The sequence below is a fragment of the Diabrotica virgifera genome, chromosome 4, assembly GCF_917563875.1.
Source record: "Diabrotica virgifera virgifera chromosome 4, PGI_DIABVI_V3a".
NCBI lineage: Eukaryota > Metazoa > Arthropoda > Insecta > Coleoptera > Chrysomelidae > Diabrotica > Diabrotica virgifera.
Window position 1 is genome coordinate 136,042,554 of NC_065446.1, and position 24,648 is coordinate 136,067,201.

Sequence of the window (24,648 nt, forward strand, 5' to 3'; positions counted from 1 at the left end):
AGAAAAACAAAAGAGGATAGAAAGAAATGGAGAAGCATAGTCAATAGTATCGAGTAGCAGATTGGGAAAAATCTGCTCGAAAAAGATGGATCTAGATAGCTTTTTAGCGGGTAATCCCCACCTGGAGGGTTTAGCCATTTAATTTTTTATTACATATTATTATTGGTACATCAAAAATTAAAAGGACGGTGCCTGTAATAAAATCTAAAATATTAAAATTTTCTATAAGTTCAAATTTATTTATTAACATTTTTGATATAATTTTCGTAAATAAATGACTTACTATTAACACTTTTTTAATTAATTCCAATAAATCCATTTTACAGCAATAATAATATATTAGTATTTTTGTAAAATAAATATCAATCATATTATCATAAATAACACAGGTTTACAAAAAAAAACTAAATTTCGGACAATTTGACGAAACCATATGACAAGGGGGTTTTTGGAGTGGCTGATCACAAATCCGGGGTCTGCTCACCTCTATCGCGTCAGGTAAAGGTCATTTCAAGGTCAAATCAAGATAAATCGACAGTCGCTCTGAAAAAGTATATTAGGGGGTTCTTGGGGTCGCTGAAGATGAATCCGGAGTCCGCTGACCTCTATCTAGTCTAGTTCAACGTCATTTTAAGGTCAAATCAACATAAATTGACACAATTGCTCTGAAAGTATAGGGAGTTTTGCGGTCGCTGATCATGAAAACTGCGGTCCGTTGAGCTCTACTACGTCATGTAAAGGTCATTTCAAGTTCAAATCAGGAGGAGTTAACAAAATTGATTTGACCTTAAATGGCCTTTACCTGACGTGGTTGAGCTCAACGGGCCCCAGTTTTGTGATCAGGGACCCCAAAAACACCCTAATATACTTTTTCACAGCGATTGTGTTGATTTATCTTGATTTGACCTCGAAATGACCATCAGCTAGACGTGATAGAGGTCAGTGGATCCTGGATTCGTTATAAGCGACCCCAAAACCCTCCTAATATACTTTTTCAGAGCGACTGTCGATTTATCTTGGTTTGTCCTTGAAATAACCTTTACCTGACGTGATAGAGGTTAGCGAACCCCGGATTCGTAACCAGCGACCCCAAAAACCCCCCTACTCATATGGTTTCGTCAAATAGTCCGAAATGTATTTTTTTGTAAACCTGTATAATCAAAAGAATATCAATATTTTAATTTAAATAGACAACTTTAAAAGACAGACAACTGTATTCACAGTAAAAGTTTCAAAAGATCACACATTACGCTCAAAATAGGAGGTAAATCTAGCAGACGAGTCGTTGTGACTTCCAAAATATGACAACACCGCTGGAAGTGACAACGCGCCTTGAACTACCCTATATATGGAAGCCATAACGTATGCTGTACGCTTCGGTATATACGTATATATATACAAAATTTATTTTGGTAAATCCTTTCCCCTCAATAGGTAGACCCATTTTATAAGCCCCCCTTTTACCAAATACACAATTTTTAAAAAATAATTCCTAGTAGAAAAGGCGGAAGTCGGACAGCCTCTTCTGTATACCGGAAGTCACAACTTAACGTGCATCAATATATATATATATATATATATATATATATATATATATATATATATATATATATATATATATATATATATATATATATATCCTACTATCTTCCTAGCGTCCATACATTGCCCGATAACTATCCACTCGGCGTCCGCGGAAATCGAGCGTCCGTATACGGACGCCGAGATGAAACCTTAATAAAAATTTGTCATTGGTCAGTTTTCTTAGAATACTTCTTCTTCTTTTTGATGCCGTTGACTAATAATACGAGTACACAAGTTCTCTTCATGTACAGAAGAACTCAGATTACGATAATCAATCATTAAGCGAAATTATTTCGGACGCTTAAAAGATAGTGAAGTAAATTTTTCGTATACTGTAGCGTATAAAGTAGTGTTAACTGTTTATCACCAGAGGCGCTCTTTTCAATATACGTATACTTTTAGGTATACTGCATTTTATGTTTACGATTTCTCAGCGTCCATTAAATAAACTCAAGTTTTGATCTTGCCACTTCTGAGCGTCGTAGACTTGGCAACCGTGGCCAACGTAGTATTTAGGAGGAGTTCACTGCGGAAGGAGGACTAAGGCCCGTAATTCTTTAAAAATTTACTGCCGACATTGAACAAACTTTTTGCACTGGTTAAAATATGGTTTTCATCCAATTTTGAAAATATGTGAAAACGTTGAATTATCCACATCCGTCTGTCGGTAAACACAACTCCTCCTTTACTATACCAGCTAGAATGACAAATGCGGTGTCGAATAAAAGCTAATAACCCAAGGATGGTACCTACTAATGGTGAGGAATTTGACCTAGAACTTTCGGTTTTAGAAATGCAACCGGAAGTATTGTTTTCAGCTCACCGGAATAGTACAAGCGATATATTATTCGACGCGCCTTAGCAAGAGGAAAACAAATATATTCATCCGGTTTCATGACTGTCTGTGCGTCTGTCCGTCCGTCCGCAAATATATCTCCTCCGTTATTAATACGGATGGAATGACAAATGAGGTGTTGAATGAAAGCTGAGGATGGTATCAAAGATGAAAAATTTGAACTCGGATTTCCGGTTTTAAATTTGCGACCGGAAGTAACGTTTTAAAGTCACCGAAATAGTATAAGCGATATATTATTCGACGCGCCTTAGCAAGACGAGAACAAATATATATATCCGGTTTCATGACTGTCTGTCCGTCTATCCGTTCGTCCCCGAATATAACTCCTCCATTATTAATACAGATAGAATGACAAAAGAGGCGTCGAATGAAAGTTTATAACCCAAGGATAGTACTAAAGATAAGAAATTTTACGTCGGACTTTCGGATTTAGTGTTGGAATCAGAAGTTACTGTTTTAAAGTCACCGAAACGCTATACGAGATATATTATTCGACGTGCCTTAGCAAGATGAAAACAAATGTATACTTTTGGTTTTTATATCATTTCCGGTTAAAAAGTTTTAACCGGAAGTGCCATATTATAGTCGCAGAAATTGTATATCTGACATAGAAGCGTATTGAAAAGTCGCGCTTGATTTTTTAGTTCCGGTTTTGAAGTAATTTCCGTTTAATTTTGTGCTTACATTCAACCGCTGACGTCTTCCGAACGCACCCAATGATAGAGAAGATGAGGACAAGGGCGCCCATATAAAAATTTTTAGGGGGGGGCCAAACGTGAAGATATTACATTTTGTATATTTCGGATGACAATATATACAGTAGACTCTCTCTATAACGAACACGGATATAACGAGGTTTCGCTTATAACGAGGTACATTAGGTGTCCCATGAAATTCCTATTGAACTATAACGCTCTATAACGAGGCAAATTTTGTTATAACGAGGAAAATTTAAATCGAAGAATACTTGTCTTTACCTGTTTTTAGCGTTGTAATGGTCATAAATAAATAAATGCCCCAACTACCTGTACATAGAAATGCCCAACATCTATCCTATTATCGAGGCCAGTGCTATAATAAACTCGGCCACCTGTAATAAACATCTGCCTGTTTATCGACCGATATTGAATACTTTAGGAAATTTACAATTTATGGCGACGAAGTCTCATTGTTCACTGTTCAGGTTGACCATCGACACATAATAAACTACGTAAGAGGCATCAAAAGATTTCAATATTATTATTGTTTGATATAACGAGATCCGCTTATAACGAGATAATTAATTCACCATTTCAGTTCTCGTTATAGAGGGAGTCTACTGTAGTTTAAACCACCTAAAAAACCTAGTTTGAACCCTGTTGTGAGGAATTATTCATACATTTAAACACTAGACCAAGTTTTTAAATGGAAATGTCATGGGTACCACAAAAGTTGAGCCTCTCTTTAAAACTCGTTTGAAAAGAATACAATGCTTGCAAAGCCTTCCCTTCAACTTTGGCGAGCAGACTAACCAAGAGTATGTGTCGAACCAAGTTTTTACTTTAAAATCTTAAAAAAGAGCCCCCTTTATTTTTGCAGATATAGAATCCTTATGAAAAATAAGGCACACATATTCCAAACATTTTTAGAATTGTTGATAGATGGCGCAAATAAATCGCATTTTCCGAATATAGCGCCATCCGTCAACAATTCTAAAAAAGTTCGAATAAATGTTACTTATTTTTTGAGCAGGAAACTCAATCTGCAAGAAAAACGGGGGTTCCTATTTAAGATTTTAAAGTTAACTCTCACCCCACCTCCAGAGTGTGGAATGAAAAATCCTGTTTGGTGTCATTCTATAGATTTTTGAAAAATATTAAACACGTGTTTTTTAGTTTTATTTGGAAGTACATATATTTCTCGAGATATTAGACCGTTTCTATAATTTTGCTGTGGTATCACGATATGGGGGGCCCATTTAAGATTTTAAAGTTACCCCCCGCTCCACACCCAGGGGTTGAAGTGGTGGACTTGTTTAGTGTCATCGTATAGATTTTTGAAAATTATTGAACACGTATTTTTCAGTTTTTCGATCCGATGTTCATTTCGCGAATTATTCGGCCTTTCCGCTACTTTTGGGACACCCTGTATATAACACTCATTCATCATGAAAGATCACCTGTTTTTCATTTAAATAAAATTGTTCTGTTCATCATAATGCACACTTTAAAAATAATCTACTTACTAAAAAAATACTTTTGCAAACTAAAATTTGACTATGTTCAATAAATTTTAAAAATTATTTTTCAGTATGAATTTTTTCAAAATATAAAATATAATTACTTTATACCAGTTGTTAAAGACAAAGCATTAGTGATTATCGATCAGAGATCGGAATTCTTGCTGATATGGTTTTTTTGCAGTATAAATGATTCATTTAATTTGTAATTTTGGGTGTCGATTACAGTGTGTATGTTTCCCACGCCTCTAATCTCTGTCAATGTTTTCGTTAGTAGCATACCGTGATTGTGGGAAATGTGTATTATGCACATTCCATACAGACCACTGTCGCAGACACAAAGATTTTCTGTTAAACTATTAATAACTACCCAATATGTGAATTTTTTTTATTAATAAATATGTTGTTTCCAATTTATCTCTCAAAATTATCCAATAATGTTTTGACAAAAATGCGTTTATGTAATATAAATTTAATTTTTTTCTTTCCCGAAAAGCTAGGGGGGGCCACGGCCCCCCCCTGCCCGTGTGTATGGGCGCCTATGGATGAGGATGATGTTAATATGGAGTGAGTAAATTATGTGATAACGTGAAAATCGGCGGACACAAAGTGCCAAATCCAAAAAATTGTGTAAGTAATAGTCAGACAAAAGTGAAAATTAGGTAATAGTGTGAAAAATTGCAACTAATTGTTGTATACTAATATACAGGGTGAGTCATCAGTCACCACTAACGGGACGGAAGATTACAGCGAAAGGGTAAAAGGTTCGAAAAAAATTTAAATATATCTTGTAAGTTAATAAAATCTAAAGTAAAATGTAACGTACAGTATATAAACGAATGGACACTAAATAGAAAAAAATAATGGAATAGCCACATAAGAAGAATGGAGGAGTCACGTGTGCTCAAAATAGTAAGAGATAAATCACCAATCGGTAGAAGAAGTATCGGCCAACCGCGAAAAAAGATGGAGTAACAACCTTCCATAGAAGTATCAATCCGCCAATGAACAAGCCGGATTGCTTATAAAGAGGATAAGGAAGAAGAATAAGAAGAAAAAATATAACTTCGATACGTCGCAATTTATTGAGACATCCTGTAATAAGCTGCAATTTATTGGGACATCCTGTATATTTCAAAATAATTTTATAATGTAGGTTTTATCAAGTTACAGACTAATAATTTAAAAATTTTTACTCTTTCGCTGTAATCTTCCGTCCCGTTAGTGGTGACTCACCCTGTACTTACAAGGAAAAATTTGTATGGAAGTAATTATTGTTGTTATTATTTACATCAAAATAAAATTAAAGCTGCACTTGTTTTTTATCGTTTAGTTACATCTTATCTAAAGCATTAATAAACATGTAATGCAATAATTAGTAAAACTATTTTTATCAGATCTACATTATTTATACCATACCTATAATTTCTGTCTATTAAAGAAACAAGTATTTATATTCCATACTTCTGTATTGTATTGTATAAATAAATATAACTGATATTTGTACAACGCTAAAAAATGTCGAATGTGTCACATTCCTTAGTTTGTGTTGTAAAATTTATACAATTATTCAATTATGTAAACTGTCCAAAATACTAAACTGCTGAGAAGACAAAACGCACGTGTTTAAACTCTTGTGCGAATCTTGTTTCAGTATTGCTTCCAAGAAATTCTTGTGGGATAATTTATTATTTCATTTTTAACCGATTTTCATTATTTGATTAAACAGGGTGTTTGGTAAAGAATGGGCCATAGCTTAACCTCAGGTTCCTGAGGTTAAAATAGGCCGATTTAAGCTAACTTACCTTAGTACAAAAGTTTATAATAACCGAGATACAGGGTGTCAAAGTTAAACTTTTTTTTATTTATTATTGAATATTTCCTGACAGGTATGAGATAACAACATGAAATTTGGTATGTGGGAGTTTTTTGGGTCGATAAAACTAAATTCCCTACCAAAAATTATGTATTGCCCAGAGGGCGCCACATACGCCTTTCAGCACTCATTTCTTACGTTCAATTTGTTTTATCCCTCACTCTGTATAATTTTGACTTTAAAATTATTATTCTCCTATTAGTTTTACTTAAAAAAGGTATACTTCTTTCATCTCCATAAACTCAACAGTTTTCGAGATAAACGCATTTTAAATCTGCGATACACCATCATTTTTAGCATAATATCATTGTAGTTACACCCGAAAAATAACTTAAAACCATAAAATTATCCAAAAATCTATCGCAAATTTCTTCAAATGGAATTTGCAATGTAATGACATAAATTTAAGAGCTAGCACAATTATTATGGTTTTAAGTTATTTTTCGGGTGGAACTACAATGATATTATGCTAAGAATGATAGTGTATCGCAGATTTAAAATGCGTTTATCTCGAAAACGGTGAAGTTTAGGGAGATGAAAGAAGTATACCTTTTTTAAGTACAACTAATAGGAGAATAAAAATTAAAAATGTCAAAATTATACAGAGTGAGGGATAAAAAAAATTGAACGTAATAAATGAGTGCTGAAAGGCGTATGTGGCGCCCTCTGGGCAATACATAATTTTTGGTAGGGAACTTAGTTTGCTCGACCCAAAAAACCCCCATATACCAAATTTCATGTTGTTATCTCATACCTGTCAGGAAATATTCAATAATAAATAAAAAAAAAGTTTAACTCTGACACCCTGTACCTCGGTTATTATAAACTTTGTACTAAGGTAAGTTAGCTTAAATCGGCCTATTTTAACCTCAGGTACCTGAGGTATCGACAAGACTACCATTCATAAGGGTAGTTACCGATTACCGGATGACATATATATCAAACAGCCAAAATATCAAACTTCTCCTTTTAATGGAACAAGGTGGGGCTGCACAATTTAAAGGAAAGTCCTTAAACGATATAGATGTGGATCTTGAAGAAAATCTGTTAACTACCGATGATAATATGCCAATTACAGAGGCAACTGATTTAATTCCAGAGGTAAATATTTGTGAAAATAAAGCTTCTGGCATATATTCTAGTGTAGCTTTGTCAGGAGCAAGTAACTCGAGCAAAGAACAAAACCAAAAGGAAAAAAGGTCGTTGGTGCCCTGGAAAGAGGCACAAAAAACAGTTGTCATCAAATATTTTTCAGACCATATTAAAAATAAAAAGCCTCCTAAAAAAAGTGAATGTGAAATTTTAAAAGAAAAGTATTCAAAGTTATTGAGTAACAAGGATTGGCTCAAAATTAAGTTATTTATTCAAAGCCAGTACATGAAGAAAAAGTAAATTTAATGATTTTTTTTATTTAAGAAAAAGTAAATTTAATGATTTTTTCATTTCAAAATTATGTAATTTTCAATTAATAAACCTTTTTGTATTATTTTAATAAATTTTTCTATAAATCGAACTGTCTAATTCTTTTGGTATGTCGTTAGACGTGCCCAATCCTTTAAAATACACTAATAAAACTCATTACCGATGGTTGTATCATACGGAAAACCAGATCACACTGTATCATTGTTGTGAAATATTGTGGTTTTCCAAAAGGTGTACACTGTGTAGTCTGTGAATATTTGTTATTCTATCACGAAACAAAGTTGGGGTTCATTGTGTGGAAGGAACAATGTCGAAACAGTCATAAGCAGTTTTTATTTAATTGAAGCAATCGATTCTATTTCATAATGACATCTTTTATCATAAAACAATGAAATCTTTTGGACATTGCAACAAAATTTATTACAATTTATTTCCAATACAGCAGTTTCGGCAAGTTCCATTTCTCAAGTAATGTACATATCATTAAGTACTATTAAAAAACATAGTTTCAGAGAAATTTAAAATTTGTCGCAAATTATGTACCAAATATACAGTATGGTTCAAATGAAAAGAATAAATTCAAATATTTGGGTGAGTACGTTATCGGCCCGTCAAAAAATACGGGCCGATAACGTGCTCGCCCATAATGCAGCCCCAAACATTATCATAATGATGAAAATTAAGTTTATGTACTAGACAATTATTATGAAAAGTAGACTCGTCTGTGTAAACAATATACTTTTAAAAAAATCAGGTTCTTCTCCAACTTTATCAAAAGGCCACAAACAAAAATTTAAAGGTTTATCATAATCCTGTTGTATTAAATGCTGGTGTAGTTGAGTGTGATACGGATTATAGTGGTTTATCTTAAGTCTTCCACATAAACTCGTTTGACTGATTTCCAATTCTCTCGAATTTTTTATCGTACTAGTATTTGGGTTTTCAGTAACAGAAAGTAGAACATCAAGTTCATAGAGGTCGTCACAAATCACTGCTTTATTTTCATTTGCCTTTTCGTATGTAAGATTATCAGTAGCACAGCACGGAATCTATTGAGAAATCTCAAAAACTTCCTTTTGTGGGTATTTTCTATCAGGATAGTTTTGAGCGTAAACTTAAGAAGCTCAGAAACAATTTTTCAAACATTCCCCAATGCAAAGTACATTGTCGACTCTTTCGTAGATAGCGTAATTATTCATTTTTAGGAACAATTAAATCTAAATACTAAGCACGAATGTTTATATTTTTGACAATTACCAGACCGTAATGTCATAAAACAATGTCGTACAATGACATTAACTAACTACATCTTTTGTTTTAAAATCGATGTAATCATTAATAATTTATCTAATTGTAAATTACGCAAAAACTGTGACTCCTTGTTATAGGACATCCTTATACCATTCGAAAGAGAAAAGTTTGTTTATTATTATGATTAATTAATATTCATGGTGTACCATTTAAAATAAGCCTCATGTTACACATTGAATAATCCAATAATGAAACTGTAAATTTTGAACACCCTGTAAATAAATGTTTAACAGTCAATCATGAAATACATTCAACCAATATCCAATTATTTAGCTGTAAGAGTAAATTTGTTACAATTGCTTAAATAAGTTGAGAATGAGTCTTCTTTTAAAACTTTACATTTTAAGAAAAGTCGACATCTCAGAACACTCTGTACATAGGTGTAAGGAAGCCTTATGAAGCTATACTTTATTTTTTACGCACAATTAGAAAATGCAACAAAATACATGTGTTCCATAAGAAAAAATATAACTTTAATACACAGCAATTTATTGGGACACCCTGTATATTTCAAAATAATTTTAAAATGTAGCTTTAATCTACTTACAAACTATTAATTTAAATTTTTTTTCAAATCTTTTTTTATTTCGCTGTAATCTTCCGTCCCGTTAGTGGTGACTCATCCGTATAATATGCCAAAAAATTATAATTTAAAAATAAAAATCGGCCTGTTACGGGATTTTTCCTTAAAGTCGCCGGCTTATGAACAAACGAATTTATTCCTTTCATTTGCACCATACTACTGTATAATAACATATTATGTAAATACCAAATTCGATACGCTTTCCGTTAAGTGTCAAATTACCTCTATTCTTCACACATGTAAAATGTTGAAACAGTATATTTTCATTAATCTAATATTGTGGAAATATGACATCGTCGCAGGGCGCCCACTAATCGCTAGAGTAAATTATACCGTATAATTGAAGGACGCCCAGATATCGAAAAAGTCAATTTTTGCGTATTCTCTGGACGCTAAGCGCTTGTTTTACAAAAGGACGCTGAGTGATGGAAAAGTTAAACTTGAGAAATGAATTCTCCTTGGACGCTCAGTGATCGTTCTGTCAACGGACGCCCAGCGGATAGTAGAATGCATATATATATATATATATATACATATATATATATATACACCGTTCTTAGGCGTCAACGCCCTTCTGTAGGGATCTATGGAGGAGTATCACCAAGCCGCAAGCCCTTATCCCTTGCCGTACCGCTCCTCCATAGGCCGATCAGACGCCAGTTTATTCCAGACCAAGTCGTAGACTCTATTGAGTTTTATACTACGGCGTTGACCTTTTATTAATTTCATGACCTAGCTGAGGCTCGAACCAGCGATCGCCAATCCACTAAACTTGTCGATCGACTGCGCCTCAGCTAACTGGACCGTCAAGACCGACAGTTTCAGTTCTTCCCGTATCGTAATAAATACAAAATTTTTGTCCTTTTTATGTTTGGTTGACTTTTTATATCTAGGATACAAATATTGTATAAAAATTTCAGGTTTGTCCAGCCTACGGTTTGGGAGAAGTATGCAGCCGTATTTCCAACAGCTTGGACTGCTTCAGCGTTCAAGGGGGCGTTCGGAGAAACCTTATACGTACCCAATGCTCGAAGACATCTGGAAAACAGTCTCAGGTGGTTGGACACGATGGCCGCACAATCGCCATCATTTAAAGATGGTCTTGCCGGTATCGCCATCACCGGATGGCAAAGATACGATCATTTTGCTGTGCTGTGCGAATTGTTACCAGCTTCTTTACCGTCGCTGGCTTTGAATTTGTTGGCTGTGACTACTGGTTACTTCAATTTGTCGCTAAGGGACAAGTTTTTAAAGGCGCTGCATTGTCCGGAACCGAGTATTGATAGTTCGCCGTTTATTATGCTGGAGTCCGATCCGTTTTTGTGGGAGAAAGTTAGCAGGTAAGTAGTTACTAATAGATGCTAATAGTTTCAATATGAAATCACAAAGGACCAGGCAACACTCCTTATGGAAAAGTGGTCCCGGTCAAATTTGATGAAAGTTTGGTCAATGATACTTCTTGATGTGTAGATTAAAAAAGTCCATGGCACCTGTCTGAATAACTACTATTCTCGAGTTACAGCCTTCTGAAGTTATTGGATTCGAGTGCTCGGTTTACGTTAAGTGCACTAATTTACGGTCAAGTGAACGAAAATATTTATTATTAGAAGAAGAGAAACTCATGTTCTTCATACATACTTGCTTGTTGTATATGAATTTGTGGTCAAAAATAGTTGGATCGTATTTTAGTCTTCAGAAAACCTCCGAAAAGTCTTTAGAAAACTAAAGAAGTGCGGTATAAAAGGTGCTGCTAGATCGATATAAGCATTATCATGTTTTCCTGAATGCTTCTCAGTTATGGAATACCGGCAAAACTACAGTTCCGCCTTATCTTTAGAAAACTACTGAACAGTGGCGGATCTAGGGGGGTGGGGGTAATTCCACTAGTAACATGTTCCAGGATAATTAAAGAAAAAATTGTTGAAACATAAAAAAATACATTAGTTGACATGAAACTTGTGCCGCATATCAGATATAAGACAGGTAGAGAAAATGGACTTGATTTCAATACAAAAAAAAACAAAGTATGTAAATGGTAGTTTGTAAATGCTAAATATTAATTACAATTGTCTATGGAAAAATCGGGTTTAAATCATCTTCGACTATTCGTATGTTAACATTTTGCTGATTTCGGTTAGATGCATCATATGTCGTGTTAACTAACGACCTATCAGGATACTTAACATTGGGTTGATGTCTTGCAAAGCCTAAAAACCATAACACAATGGTGATATGAGCACAAGTACCTACAGTTCTCGCAAAAGATTGACAGGTACAGTAGTACCCGTTAATCGGTTCTTCTACAGGCTCATCTTCATCATTATCTTCATCAACCGTATAGGAAATGAATACTTGGTGTTTTGTAGCTTGCCGAAACCTAGAAAATATTCGAACACTTATGAATCCCGGTTCATCCATATTCTCATCAATTTGAAACTCTTTGTAATTTTCTCTTATCTTATCTTGTATGTAAGATGGTGCCAGTTTAATTTGATATATCCCAATCGTAAGGTCTTTTAGGTAGTCTAAGTTGAAAACAGGAAAGTTAGCACAATCATGATTATGAAGCCTTCTCCATTGACCATTTCTTCTATATGATTATACCTAAGTATGAATATTATAGTTGTTATAAAAATAACCCTACAAAATTATTCTCCATAATATTTTGTATTAAAAAGCTCATCATCATTGGCTGTAGAACCCCTGGTGGACCTCGGTCTGTTCGAGAATAAGCTTCCATTCCATTCTATCCTCCGCCTTGGTTTTTTAATTTCGTACTCTTAACACCCGTAACTCATCTCTGGTTCTTAAATCGTACTCTGGGCCATGGGCTCCCAAACCCATGGGCAGGGGGGGCGGGACCCCCCTGGCTTTTCGGGTGCTTTGAATTATATATGGTTATTCAAAGTATACAAAATATAATGTGCAACATCTTCACGTTTGCCACCCCCCTAAAAATTTTTATATGGGCGCCCGTGCTCTGGGCTTACGTCTTTTTGTGACACTATCCGCTCTTTGGTTATAAATGTGTTTTGATGGCTCCATCTCGTTCATTTTCTTTAAATAAAGTTATTTTATTAATTCTAAAACATGTTACCGGTGGAATTACCCCTATCCCCCCTAGATCCGCCACTGTTCAGTAGTTTTCTAAAGATAAAGCCGAACTGCAGTTTTGCTGGTATTGCATAACTGAGAAGCATTCATGACAACATGATAATGCTTATATCGATCTAGCAGCACATTTTATACCGCACTTCTTTAGTTTTCTGAAGACTTTTTGGAGGTTCTCTGAAGACTAAAATACGATCCAACTATTTTTGACCACAAATTCATATACAACACGCAAGTATGTATGAAGAACATGAGTTTCTCTTCTTCTAATAATAAATATTTTCGTTCACTTGATCGTAAATTAGTGCACTTAACGTAAACCGAGCACCCGAAACCAATAACTTCAGAAGGCTGTAACTCGAGAATAGTAGATATTCAGACCCAGGTGCCATGGACTTTTTTAATCTACACATCAAGAAGTATCATTGACCAAACTTTCATCAAATTTGACCGGGACCACTTTTCCATAAGGAGTGTTGCCTGGTCCTTTCTAAAAATCACCATTTACATTGTTCATTTTACTAAACATGCTTTTCTTTTTGTCTCTTCTTCTTCTTCTTTAGGTGCCGTCTTCTTAGCGAAGGTTGGCGATGACTTCTGCAAAGTCTTCTCTATTTTGGGCTTTTCTTATTAGACTTTGAAAGTCTAATCCTGTCCTTTCTTTGATGTTGCGCAGCTAGGTCATTTGTCGTCTACCCGGGCCGCGTGTGCCTTTTATTTTCCCTTCTATTATAAGTTGAAGGAAGTTATACCTGTCGTCTCTAAATATATGTCCAAGATAAGATGTTTTACGTTTCTTGACAATTTCTGTGAGTTCACGTTCTCTATTCATACGCCTTAAAACTTCTTAATTTCTAACGCGGTTGGTCCATGGAATTTTCAGCATACGACGAAATAACCACATATCAAAGCTCTCTAAAAGTCGTTACGAGCTGACTGTTAACATCCAAGCTTCTACGCCATGTGTAATAGTACACTATATACATAACACTTTATCATGCGGTATAAGGGACAGATTAAGATTGTGGGCAGTGAATAACTGTCGCATCTTTAAGGTGTTTCTTGCCTGTTCTATTCTACATTTAGCCTCTTGCTCTTGGTCTAAGGTTTCATGTATCCAACATCCTAGGTACTTACACTTTTTCACTTGTTCAACGAGATTGTTGTTGACTAGTATGTTTATATAACTGGTGTGTGCTTTTCTGAAATTACCATTGTTTTAGTTTTTTTTACATTCACTTTAAGGCCATATAGTTCTCCTTCTTGCACTACTTTGGTTAACAGAATTTGTAGTTTTTCATCACTGCCAGCAATCAGTACTGTATCATCGGCGTACCTGATGTTGTTTAAGATTTTTCCATTGACTTTTTCCTTTTTGTGCTTCATCTAGAGTTCGTGCAAAGATTTCCTCTGAGTACAAGTTGAATAATAATGGTGATAGTATTCAACCTTGTCTAACTTCTTTGTCTCTCCTTTTATTTAATTTTTTTTTCATTGTTCGCTAAAGTAATCCATTCGCCATTTTACAAATTATTTAAATTCTAAATTTTTCACTTCATTGGGTTTCGCACCTTGATGATCTCCTTCACACCGAAGTAGAATTCTGTTCCTTAGAATACATTATCTAAAAAATTTACGGAGGCTATTATTTTCTTTATTAATTTGATTGAATTGAAGATTTATTTTCCCAAAATAAACCAATGAATCGTCTATAGATCTAAACAAGCGTATGAAGTGTTCTAATTTCGATTGATTTGAAATTTTTTTCTCAGTTTGTCCAAAAATATGTCTGACAAAAGTGGACTTTTAGAATCTTTTCCGCCAAATTATTTATTAAAATTTCTACTTCTAAAAGTGGCTATCTTCTCGCGATGTTGGCGACCACATTGACCAATCTTATTCTATTACAGCAGCTCGAGGTAGATCAGTTGACGTTAGATCAGTCCACTTCCTAAGATTGGCCAGCCAGGATATACATCTACATCCAGGGCATCTCTTGCCTTCAATTTTGCCTTGCAGATTCAACTGCGGAAGTAAATCAATCATCAATTTTCTGTTAATAATTTCTTTGGATTTTCTTAGCCTCTTGAGAATAGTTATGTTGGTTGTATGGTGTGTATAATGAGACCCTCAGCATACGTCGGTATCACCATATTTAATTTTAATGCCATATTCTTATGCGTAAATTTATACTTAAAGGTTAAGGTGCAGAGAATTTTCTTAAGGCCGTTAAAAGAGCTTCAGGCTCTTTATTTTGTTCACACTCTTTCTAACGGTGTATCGCTTATTATAATTTGGCCGTTTACGTTAACGTTCTTCCTAATGATCATTGTTTTGTCTTCTTACAATTTAGTTTTAGACCGTATTTGTTACACGTTTCTACAACATTATCCATCATCCTTTGGAGCCATTTTGGAACCCCTGCGTACTATCTGCCAGCAATACTGTATCGTCTGCATATCTAATATTGTTTATCTTCTTCTTCTTGTGGTGATTCCTCCTTTAGTGGAGGTTAGCGACTACACTGGCAAATCTGTCTCTGGCCAATGCGGCTCTAAACAAAGATGTTGAATCAAGGCCGGTCCAGTCTCTGATATTTCTAAGCCATGAAATCTGGCGCCTACCGATCTTTCAATCTTACCCTGGATGATCAGTTGCGCGAAGCGGTACTTTTCGTTTCTCATTATGTGTCCCAGGTAGCTAACTTTTCTGACTTTAATGATTTTTAGCAGTTGCCTATCTGTAACTATTCTCCTCAGAACATTTTCGTCGGTGGTGTGGGTTGTCCAAGGTATTTTCAAGATTCTTCTATAAAGCCAGAGTTCAAAGGCTTCTAACTTGTTCATCAGTGTTGTGTTGAGTGTCCAGGCCTCCGTTCCATACAAAAGTATTGACCACACATAGCAATGCAGAAAACGACATCTAAGGCTGATATTAATGCTACTGTTACAAAATAAGCTTTTCATTTTGATAAACCCTTGTCGGGCTACCTCTATTCTCGCTCTTACTTCTTGTTTATAATCAAGTTGATTGTTGAACCAGCAACCAAGATATTTGTATTGGTTTACGTATTCAAGCTGTTGGTGTTTCACATATATTGGAAGGGGTAAATTTTTGTTCCTTGATATTTTCATAACTTTGGTTTTCTCAGTATTGATCTTCATCCCCATTTTTTCACAACTCTCAGTAACCCTATCTGACAGTATCTGAAGACTATGGTCCGAATCAGTCATTAATACCGTGTCATCTGCATAGCGGATGTTATTTACTCTTTGACCGTTTATCCTGATTCCTTCTGAAGAGTGCGATAAAGCGTTAGCAAATATTACCTCAGAGTAGACGTTAAACAGTATGGGTGATAGCACACAACCCTGTCTAACACCTCGTTGTATTTCAATTGGCCTCGACTTATTACCATTGGTCTTTATGATTGCTGTTTGATTCCAATAAATAGCGCAAAGAAAGACAGGCGTACTCACAATCATTTATTATCACTACGACGACCGGTTTCGATCTCTACAATATACAGATCATCTTCAGGTCAGCGTTACAAGTGATTAAATGATGCCGTTGCAAGGGATGATTTGTAAGGTCATCAGTAACATGATTTCAAGTCCAGATTATGCTAGCAGGATAACACACAGTGTATCGGGATAGTTCTTTAAGGTAGAGATGTAATGTTAAACAAAAGATAAACGGAAGAAAAAAGAAAGAAAATCAACAGTTCTCTGTAGGGTATTTTGTTTGTGATTTGTAATTAGAGAAATGTTAAATTGAAATTTTAGAGTGTACGGAATTAAGTTTTAATTTATTTTAATTTTTAACGGAGAGACTATTAATTTAATTTTAATGTTATGTATATTAGTTATGAGAAAGTCAACATTCGGATGGAACTGTTCGTAAATGCAGCAAAAGTGTTAATTAACTCTGTGTATGCACTTGTAAAATTGTAAATGTCGTTGCTCTCGTACGTTTTGAGTTGAGGACAAAGGTCGAAGTAAGGAAAAGACAAATAGAAACCAATTTATTTATAGTATTGTTCCCAGTCAAAGAACTAAGGGATGTCAGTTTTTCAGTTGTCGTTGCAAGGGCTTGTCTGATTTCCTCCCAGTTCTGTTCTATGTCTTGTGCTCTGTCTTCTTTGTTGGTAATTTCTTTAAGTTTGTTGTTCAGCTGCCCTTCTGTTTCCTATTTGGTTTTTTCATCTTTGAGTTGTTCGGATATGCGCCTAATAGTTTTCTTTCGTGGTGGTTTACACATTAAATTTGTAATCGCACTTCTATCTGCGCCAATACTGGATTATGATCTGAACCAATGTCAGCACTAGGGAAAGTTTTTACGCTTTTGAAAGAGTTTCGGTACCTTTTATTAACAAGAATAAAGTCGATTTGGTTGCGGACGATGTTATGTTCTCTATCCTGTGGGGACTTCCAGGTATATAACCTTCTTGGTGGTAGTTTAAACCAGGTGTTAATAATTACATATTCATGTTGCTGACAGAATTCTATCAATCTGTCGCCTCTGTCATTTCTCTTACCTAGTACCCATTTGCCAGCCACTTCTGGCACTGGTTCATCCCCAACTTAGCGTTAAAGTCTCCCATTATAATGGTTATTTCAGATTTTCGAACTAGTTTAATGATGGTTTCCAATTCTGTGTACCAGCGCTCAATTTCAGAATTTGATTTATCAGCAGTTGGTGCGTAAGTCTGGATTATATTTATATTCATGGGTTTTCCCTGTAGTTGTATCAGTATTATGCGGTCAGAATGGGGGACAAAATTTATTACTTTTTCAGCGAGTTTCTTAGTCAATACTATTCCTACTCCGTTTTTGTGGTCTTTGTCATTGTTTCCGGAGTAGAATAAGGTTCCATTCGCGGTTGCACATTTTCCCGACTGTGGTCATCTCGTTTCACTGATGCCAATGATCTGTATTTGTAGGCGTTCCATTTCTAGTCGTGTTATCCAATTTTCCTTCTTCAAAAAAGGTTCGTATATTCCAGGTCGCAATTTTGAGGTTTTAAGGTAATGATTCCTCCCGGGGATTCTTAGCACCCTCTGGTTATTTAAAACCTGCCGGGGACTGGGGGCCATTATGTTTGAGTTAGCTGCCATGTAGTTGTCCTGGGAAAAATAATGGGGTGGTTTGCCTTATATTTTCTAATATTTTCTTTTAGCTCCTGTTAGCTACTTAACGCACATCCACTCTACGCAAGTATTACCAGGGTCAGGTGACATACCTAAATGTCTTCGTGGACGTAGGAGTAGGGCTCGTTGGCAGAGCTTCTCCGTTTGCACGGATACCGACTCATGTCAGTAGTCAGTGGGCCTTTCTCAGAGTTTTGTTACACTGAAGGCTGTGGCAACCTTCAGCGCCTCCGAGGCCCCTTACCAACATTTAACCCCAATATTGTTTATAAGTTGAACATTTAGTACAATACATCTTCTGATTCGTCGAAGGTTTCTCTAAAGATGTTTTCAGAGTAGAAAAATATGATAAATAATGCTGACGACAGTATGCGACCCTGTCTAATTCCTTTTCTGACTATAAAGATCTCGGACGGTTCATTTTAGAATAGCACTGTTGCTTTTCGTTGGAGATATAAGTTAGAGGTTAGTCTTATATCCTTACCAACGAGGCCTGATGTTTTTAGGATATCGATTAGTTTCCCATGCGATACTTTGTCAAATGCCTTCTCAAATCAATGAAACATGCATACACATCACAATTGACATCCCTGGCTTTCTGTATTAGAAATTGCGCTGAGTGAAAAGCGCTTCCCTCGTTTCGAGTAAAAATTTTGAATTCAAATTTCTACTGAATGATAAAATATTGTTTGTTCGTTTTATTAAATTGCTCAAGTTCTTTTGTATTTTTAATGGTATTCTTCGGGGTGAATTGTGTTTTTTCACCTTTAAATCATAGTGAAAAATGTGTGCAACATGTAAAAATTTTTGTGCGTAATATTTTTAAAGTCATCTTTTATATTTCTTAGGTGTACCTTTCCTGGAAGTCCAGTATTTCGACTGACAAATCGGTTCCACAACCTCGAACTGGAAGCCAAAGAATTTCTAGACGTTACCACAAAACAAAAAGGTTGGATGACCGCCTACAACATCCGTCACAATTACAGCTTGGCTCTAAGAGTCGAAGAGCTCACCATAGATCTTCCAAGACTATACCACGGGATGATTTCTTTGGCCAGAGCCACCGTGGACGCCATGGACGAGATTTTCGACAACTATACCATAACCGAATGGATAGAACAAAAGATATATCCATATATACTGGAGTTCGAAAAGATACAGAACGATAGTGTCGTTCTCAAAAGCGTAAATCATTGGCCTTCGCGACCATTACCTCTCTCTAAAGAAATGCAGAAGTTAGTTCTTAATATCGGTTTGCACTAGCCGTCATTTTTTTAAACATTAGTTTTAGCGGTTTAGGATATTCTACCGGAGAATTCAGTATTAAAATCCAAATTTGTGTGCAAATATTAATTTCCATGACCTGATAGACAAGTAGATGTAGTCAATAGTGAAATAAGAGAAGGATTGGGATAATAGTGAAATTAGAGAGAATCGTATAGTGAAGTATGAGTTCGAAGAGGTCATAGTGAAAAGGAATGAGTTCATAGTGGCATTTGTGTGAAGAGGGAGAGAGCAAGAGAGAGAGGGAGAGAGCGAGAGAGAGAGGGAGAGAGCGAGAGAGAGAGAGAGAAAATCTATAGGAAAGCAAGAGAGAATAAATGGTGAAATAAGAGAGTGACAATAAGGCAGCGAAAGTCACTAGTAAAATAACGGTGAGAGTCAGTGGTAAAATAACAAACGCAGTGACATAAAACAGACAGAGAACGCGTTAATAGTGGAATACTAGAGAGTGTGTTGATGTAGAGGGAGAGCCAATAGTGAAATACACGAGAGACGGAGTGAATATTGAAATCAGAGAGAGAGAGAGAGAGAGAGAGAGAGAGAGAGAGAGAGAGAGAGAGAGAGAGAGAGAGAGAGAGACATAGTCAATAGTGGAATAAGGGAGAGAGAAATTAATGGAAAGATTAAGTCAATGATAAAATAAACGAAAGAGTAAATAGGAAAACAATAAAGCTAGGTCAATAATGAAGTAAGATGAGTAAGAGTCGATAGTGGAATACGGGTTTAAGGTAAACAGAAACAGAGAAGCTAAATAGTGAAATTAGAGTGAAATAGTGAGTCATTATTGCACTTAGATTGTATATAAAAGGGAGTAAAAGAGGTGGAGGTCGGTACTAAGACTTTTTTTTTCTGAAAAATGGCTTTGGCTACGAAGACTTGTATTATGAGAAATAAATGACAGTTGGAGATTTGTAGGTAACGTAGAAAGTTGTGGATAGATTATTATGGATATCATTTCCAGTTTTTGATTTTTAATACACGTTGTTAATCTTATATTTTACTGCGATCTTTCCGTTGTTTAGGAGACTGAAATTATTTACACGTGATGCAACAAGAACTGGTTTTTTGATAAGTTATTATGTAAATTTTAAATAATACATACCTATACGAACCGCTAAAACTAATCGTTTATAACGTAAATTTACAAATCGTTTCCATTTTGTATCCATTTATGACAAATATATTACAAATGTCGAATTCATTGCATAAAAAGGAGTTTTGCTAAGAAATAATGCGATCTGAGAGAAATTTCATACATACTTAGAAGTGTAGCACAAATGGAAGCAAGATGGGAATATATATATAAGTTGAAAGTCTAGGAAATTCTGTGATCTAAAAAATCTTGAATAGCTTGAATGTTTTTCGAAATGTGTGTTCTTAGGTTTAATGACAGTCGGGTAAGATTTTTTGGTTTATTTCACACGATTTTTTTATCAAAACAGTTTCTTACAATTAGGGCAAAATAATGTGAAAGCATTTAAAAAAAATTCATAGAAAAAACTTTACTTATGGTGGTGCAAGAATAATTGTTGAGTTTTGTAACTGATCTCATTTTCAAAATCATTGAGTTGATAGTTTATTTGATATTGTGATCATTGGTCAAGATACTGGCATACCAAGCCGGAACGAATGAGATCGGTACTTGCCGTTAAGGTTGATCTGAACCCCCCCAAAAAAAAATTTGAAGTTCAAAAATTTTGAAAAAAATTGAGAAGGTGTATGTGATTACTAGAAGTATTTTGACAAATTTTGAGCGAACTTCATGTTTTCGTTTTCGAAAAAACTCAAAAATACTCTTTTTTTACAAGTATAAAGCGGGAAAACCAAACATACAATTTTGTTAATTTTCTTACAGCATAAAGATATAATCCTAAGAAATACTTATGAATTTTTTGAAAATTTTTGATCTTACAGTTTTGCCATAATAGGAAAAAATAATATGTTTTGGCTTATAATAAAGCTACCGGCAAGAAATCGGACAAAATTTTAATAACAACATATATAAAACTGTAAGAGTGGAAAATATTTGCAATAAAATGTTGAATATTTTTTTCTAAACATATGAAAAATCTCGTTAAACAAGAATTATATCTTGAATTGCCGCTGTGAATTTGTGCCGCCATGAAGTGACTCCATCTACAACATCGGTAATATTTATGTTCGATAGATAGCAGTACCTTCTGCTAGAATCGCGTCAAACAGAACTTTATCCTAGCAGCGTTGCCATATCAATTACTTTGTACAACAAAACGTGTTATTGTATTATAGTTAGTAGGTAATATAATACAGATATATATACTACTATAACGTCTATTTATAACGCATCAACGTGACCTTCTGAAATTAATTTAACTACTTTTCTTGAAATATTGTCAGTCCCCTTGGCCGTATTAGATTTTGATATATTTAGGGCCGGTACTTTTTGTCTCGATTAAACCCGAGTTGGCTTTTTAATGTTTTTAAGTAACATAAAGTTGTCTTTTTTATTTGTATTTTTTCATGTATCTCTGAAGCTTTGTATTTGACTATATTTTGAATTGGAGCATAAATAGTCTACTTTTGTCAAATAGTTTTTCTAATAACTACCATCCATGGTGTTTCTCTTTTGTCGCACTTATGTTTATTAAAGATTTTAATTGAAATCATTATTTTATCTTTAAAATTTTCATTGTTCATTACTTTTTGCATTTGTGGTGAGCTAAATTTAAAGGAAACCAATTGGACGATATTTAAATAGATATGGAGTAAGAGTACCTAAATAAATAACCACTTTTGAAATTAATTCAGGATAGGTTAAAAAATATTTTCACCTTCATATTAAAAATAAAAAAAGGATCAATATAAAAGAAATAATAACAATCAATTTTAAAAATCTTACATCTATATTGATTTCTTCTATGTACAAAAACAACAGAAATAAATAAATATTAGCGAAGACAAAAGAAAAAATGTGTTGACACTTAATAATATGTTAAATAAACGTATTGATTAGTCTGATGCAAGTAGAACTAGAACTGTTATATGGAGCTAATCTGGATCGGTATAAATTAGATGAGAAAAAAAAAATCTAATAAACAGTTTCTTTGAGAGAAGAAAGAGAAAGAGTATAGAATATTAGAAAATGAAAACGGCGCGGCAGAATAATCATCGATAAAGAAGTAAAAAAGGAAACGCGATAACGATATCTGGAACAATTGTTTTATCTGATAAGACACGAAGAAAAGCCAGAAATTGCTATCAAAACTGTTTCTTTTAGCTGTAACCTTTCTGATGTTTTTGTGTCCAGCATGCCTACTACGATACGGTCTCGGATCAATTCCTCCTTCAGTTGCCCATAATTACAATGTTCTGCTAAGGTATGTAGGCTAGTAATAAATAAGTCAATGGTTTCACCTGGTTTTTGTACTGTAGAATTGAATTTGAAACGTTCATATATAATATTACGTCTAGGGATAAAATATTTGTCAAAAACATTTAGAACTTCCTCGTAAGTATCTGGAATTTTTTGAAATTGTATCAAAATATCTTCGGATTCTTCTCCCATAAGGTACACTAGGATATCTATTTTTTGTTTTTCTGTCTTTTGGAGCTGCCCTGATACCGACATGTAGCGTTCCAGCCTCTTCCTCCATGCAGGCCAAATTGCTGGGGCCAAAAAATTGAATTTATCCGGAGGGTTAACATTCAATGGTGCTGGACTTACTATACCTTGAGTATTTGCATCAGGAGTAGTATTAGTAGACATTTTCAGTGTTACTTTATGTCGGGTATGATTTCAACCACAATTGACCACAATGCAGAATATTTTCTTGCCCCTTAACGTTGCTTTGCTACTCTTGGCATGTGCTAGTGGTTAATGGGTAATATAGTTTTATACTTAAAATATACGTGCTGCACTCAACACCGCTGCCACCATGTTTAGTTGGGTTCTTTAATAATGACTATTAAGTACTCTTGATTAAGATATCTTTATTTAGTTTGATCATCTTACATCGCTTGTCCCGGTACCGGTTCCCCGGATCAGACCTAACCTAACTTAATCCTAATCCTTGTTCACCTATATGACATCTATATAGGCAACCAAAGATACACTAACAGAACAAAAACAAAAAATATAGTAAAGCAATGTGGATTGTTTGTGTGCTTGGAAAAAGGTTATCGGTATTCAGCCCGAGAATATACACCTCTAGAGACAGCCAAATCCATAAAAACATGTAGCTTGTTAAGTGAATGTCCCTAAAGAAAACAATAACTTCTTCTTTAGCTTGTTTGCATCCACTCCTGGACAAAGGCCTCCCATGAGTTTTCCACTCTTCTCTGTTTTGTGCTCTTTGGTACCAGTTTCTCCCCACTTTTGCTTTGAAGTCATCTAACCATCGTTTTTGTGGTCTTCCTCTGCTACTACTATGCTCGCGTGGTCTCCAATGTACAATGTTCTCGTCCACCTTTCGTTGTTTTGCCGTGCCACGTGTCCTATCCAGTTCCATTTCATTTGCGCAATTCTTCCAGTTACATATTCCACCTTCGTCCTGTTTCGTACGTCCCATTTCAAATATGTTCTCTCAGAGATACTCCATAGCTCGTTCGATGGCCCTCTGTGTTCTTAATCTATTGGCTGATAACCCTGTAAGTGTCACGGTATCCACTCCATCAGTCATAACTGGTAGAATACAACTGTTGAATACCCTTTTTTCTAGGTTTATTGGTATCTTTTTGTTTTTCAACACATCACTGAGTCTTGCAACTGCTGCCCAAGTAATTAGGATTCTTCTAGTTATCTCTGCCGTTTGATTCTGTTTGCCTAGCTTGATCGTGTGACTCTTCGACACTTTCGATCTGACTTCCATCTAAGTCGATTCTGATATTTTGATTTGTCATCACTTTTGTTTTATTTAAATTTATTTTTAAACCGCTTTTCTTCTCAGATTCCTGTTTAAGCATCTTTAGTATGTAGATTAGTTCTTCTGTATTGTTGCTTATGAGCACTATGTCATCGGCAAATCTTAGATGACTTAAAAATTTAAGTGACAATTTAACTTTTTCTTCTAAGACATAAGGCATCTTCTAATTCAATAGTAAATAATTCTATATTCTATATCTGGAATCAATCCTTGCGTTATTCATTCCGTCTAATACGGCCCAGAGTTCTATGGAATCGAATGCCCTATTGTAATCAACAAATGCTGAATGAAGAGGGTTATTGTATTCGTTACACTTTTCGAGAAATGTCCTTATTGTCTGTAGGAGTAGGTGT

The 24,648-nt window shown here is 34.9% G+C and overlaps 1 protein-coding gene across 1 annotated transcript in view; it reads left to right on the forward strand.

Moving 5' to 3' along the window:
• LOC114328431 (hexosaminidase D-like) overlaps window positions 1–19,450 on the forward strand; it is a 119,023-nt gene extending 99,573 nt beyond the window's left edge. Inside the window, exons 5-6 of the mRNA XM_028277282.2 lie at window positions 10,771–11,190; window positions 18,959–19,450. Coding sequence (XP_028133083.1) covers window positions 10,771–11,190; window positions 18,959–19,373 — 835 coding nt within the window. The 3' untranslated portion in view covers window positions 19,374–19,450. The remainder of the gene's footprint in view (window positions 1–10,770; window positions 11,191–18,958) is intronic.
• The last annotated feature ends 5,198 nt before the right edge of the window (window positions 19,451–24,648 follow it).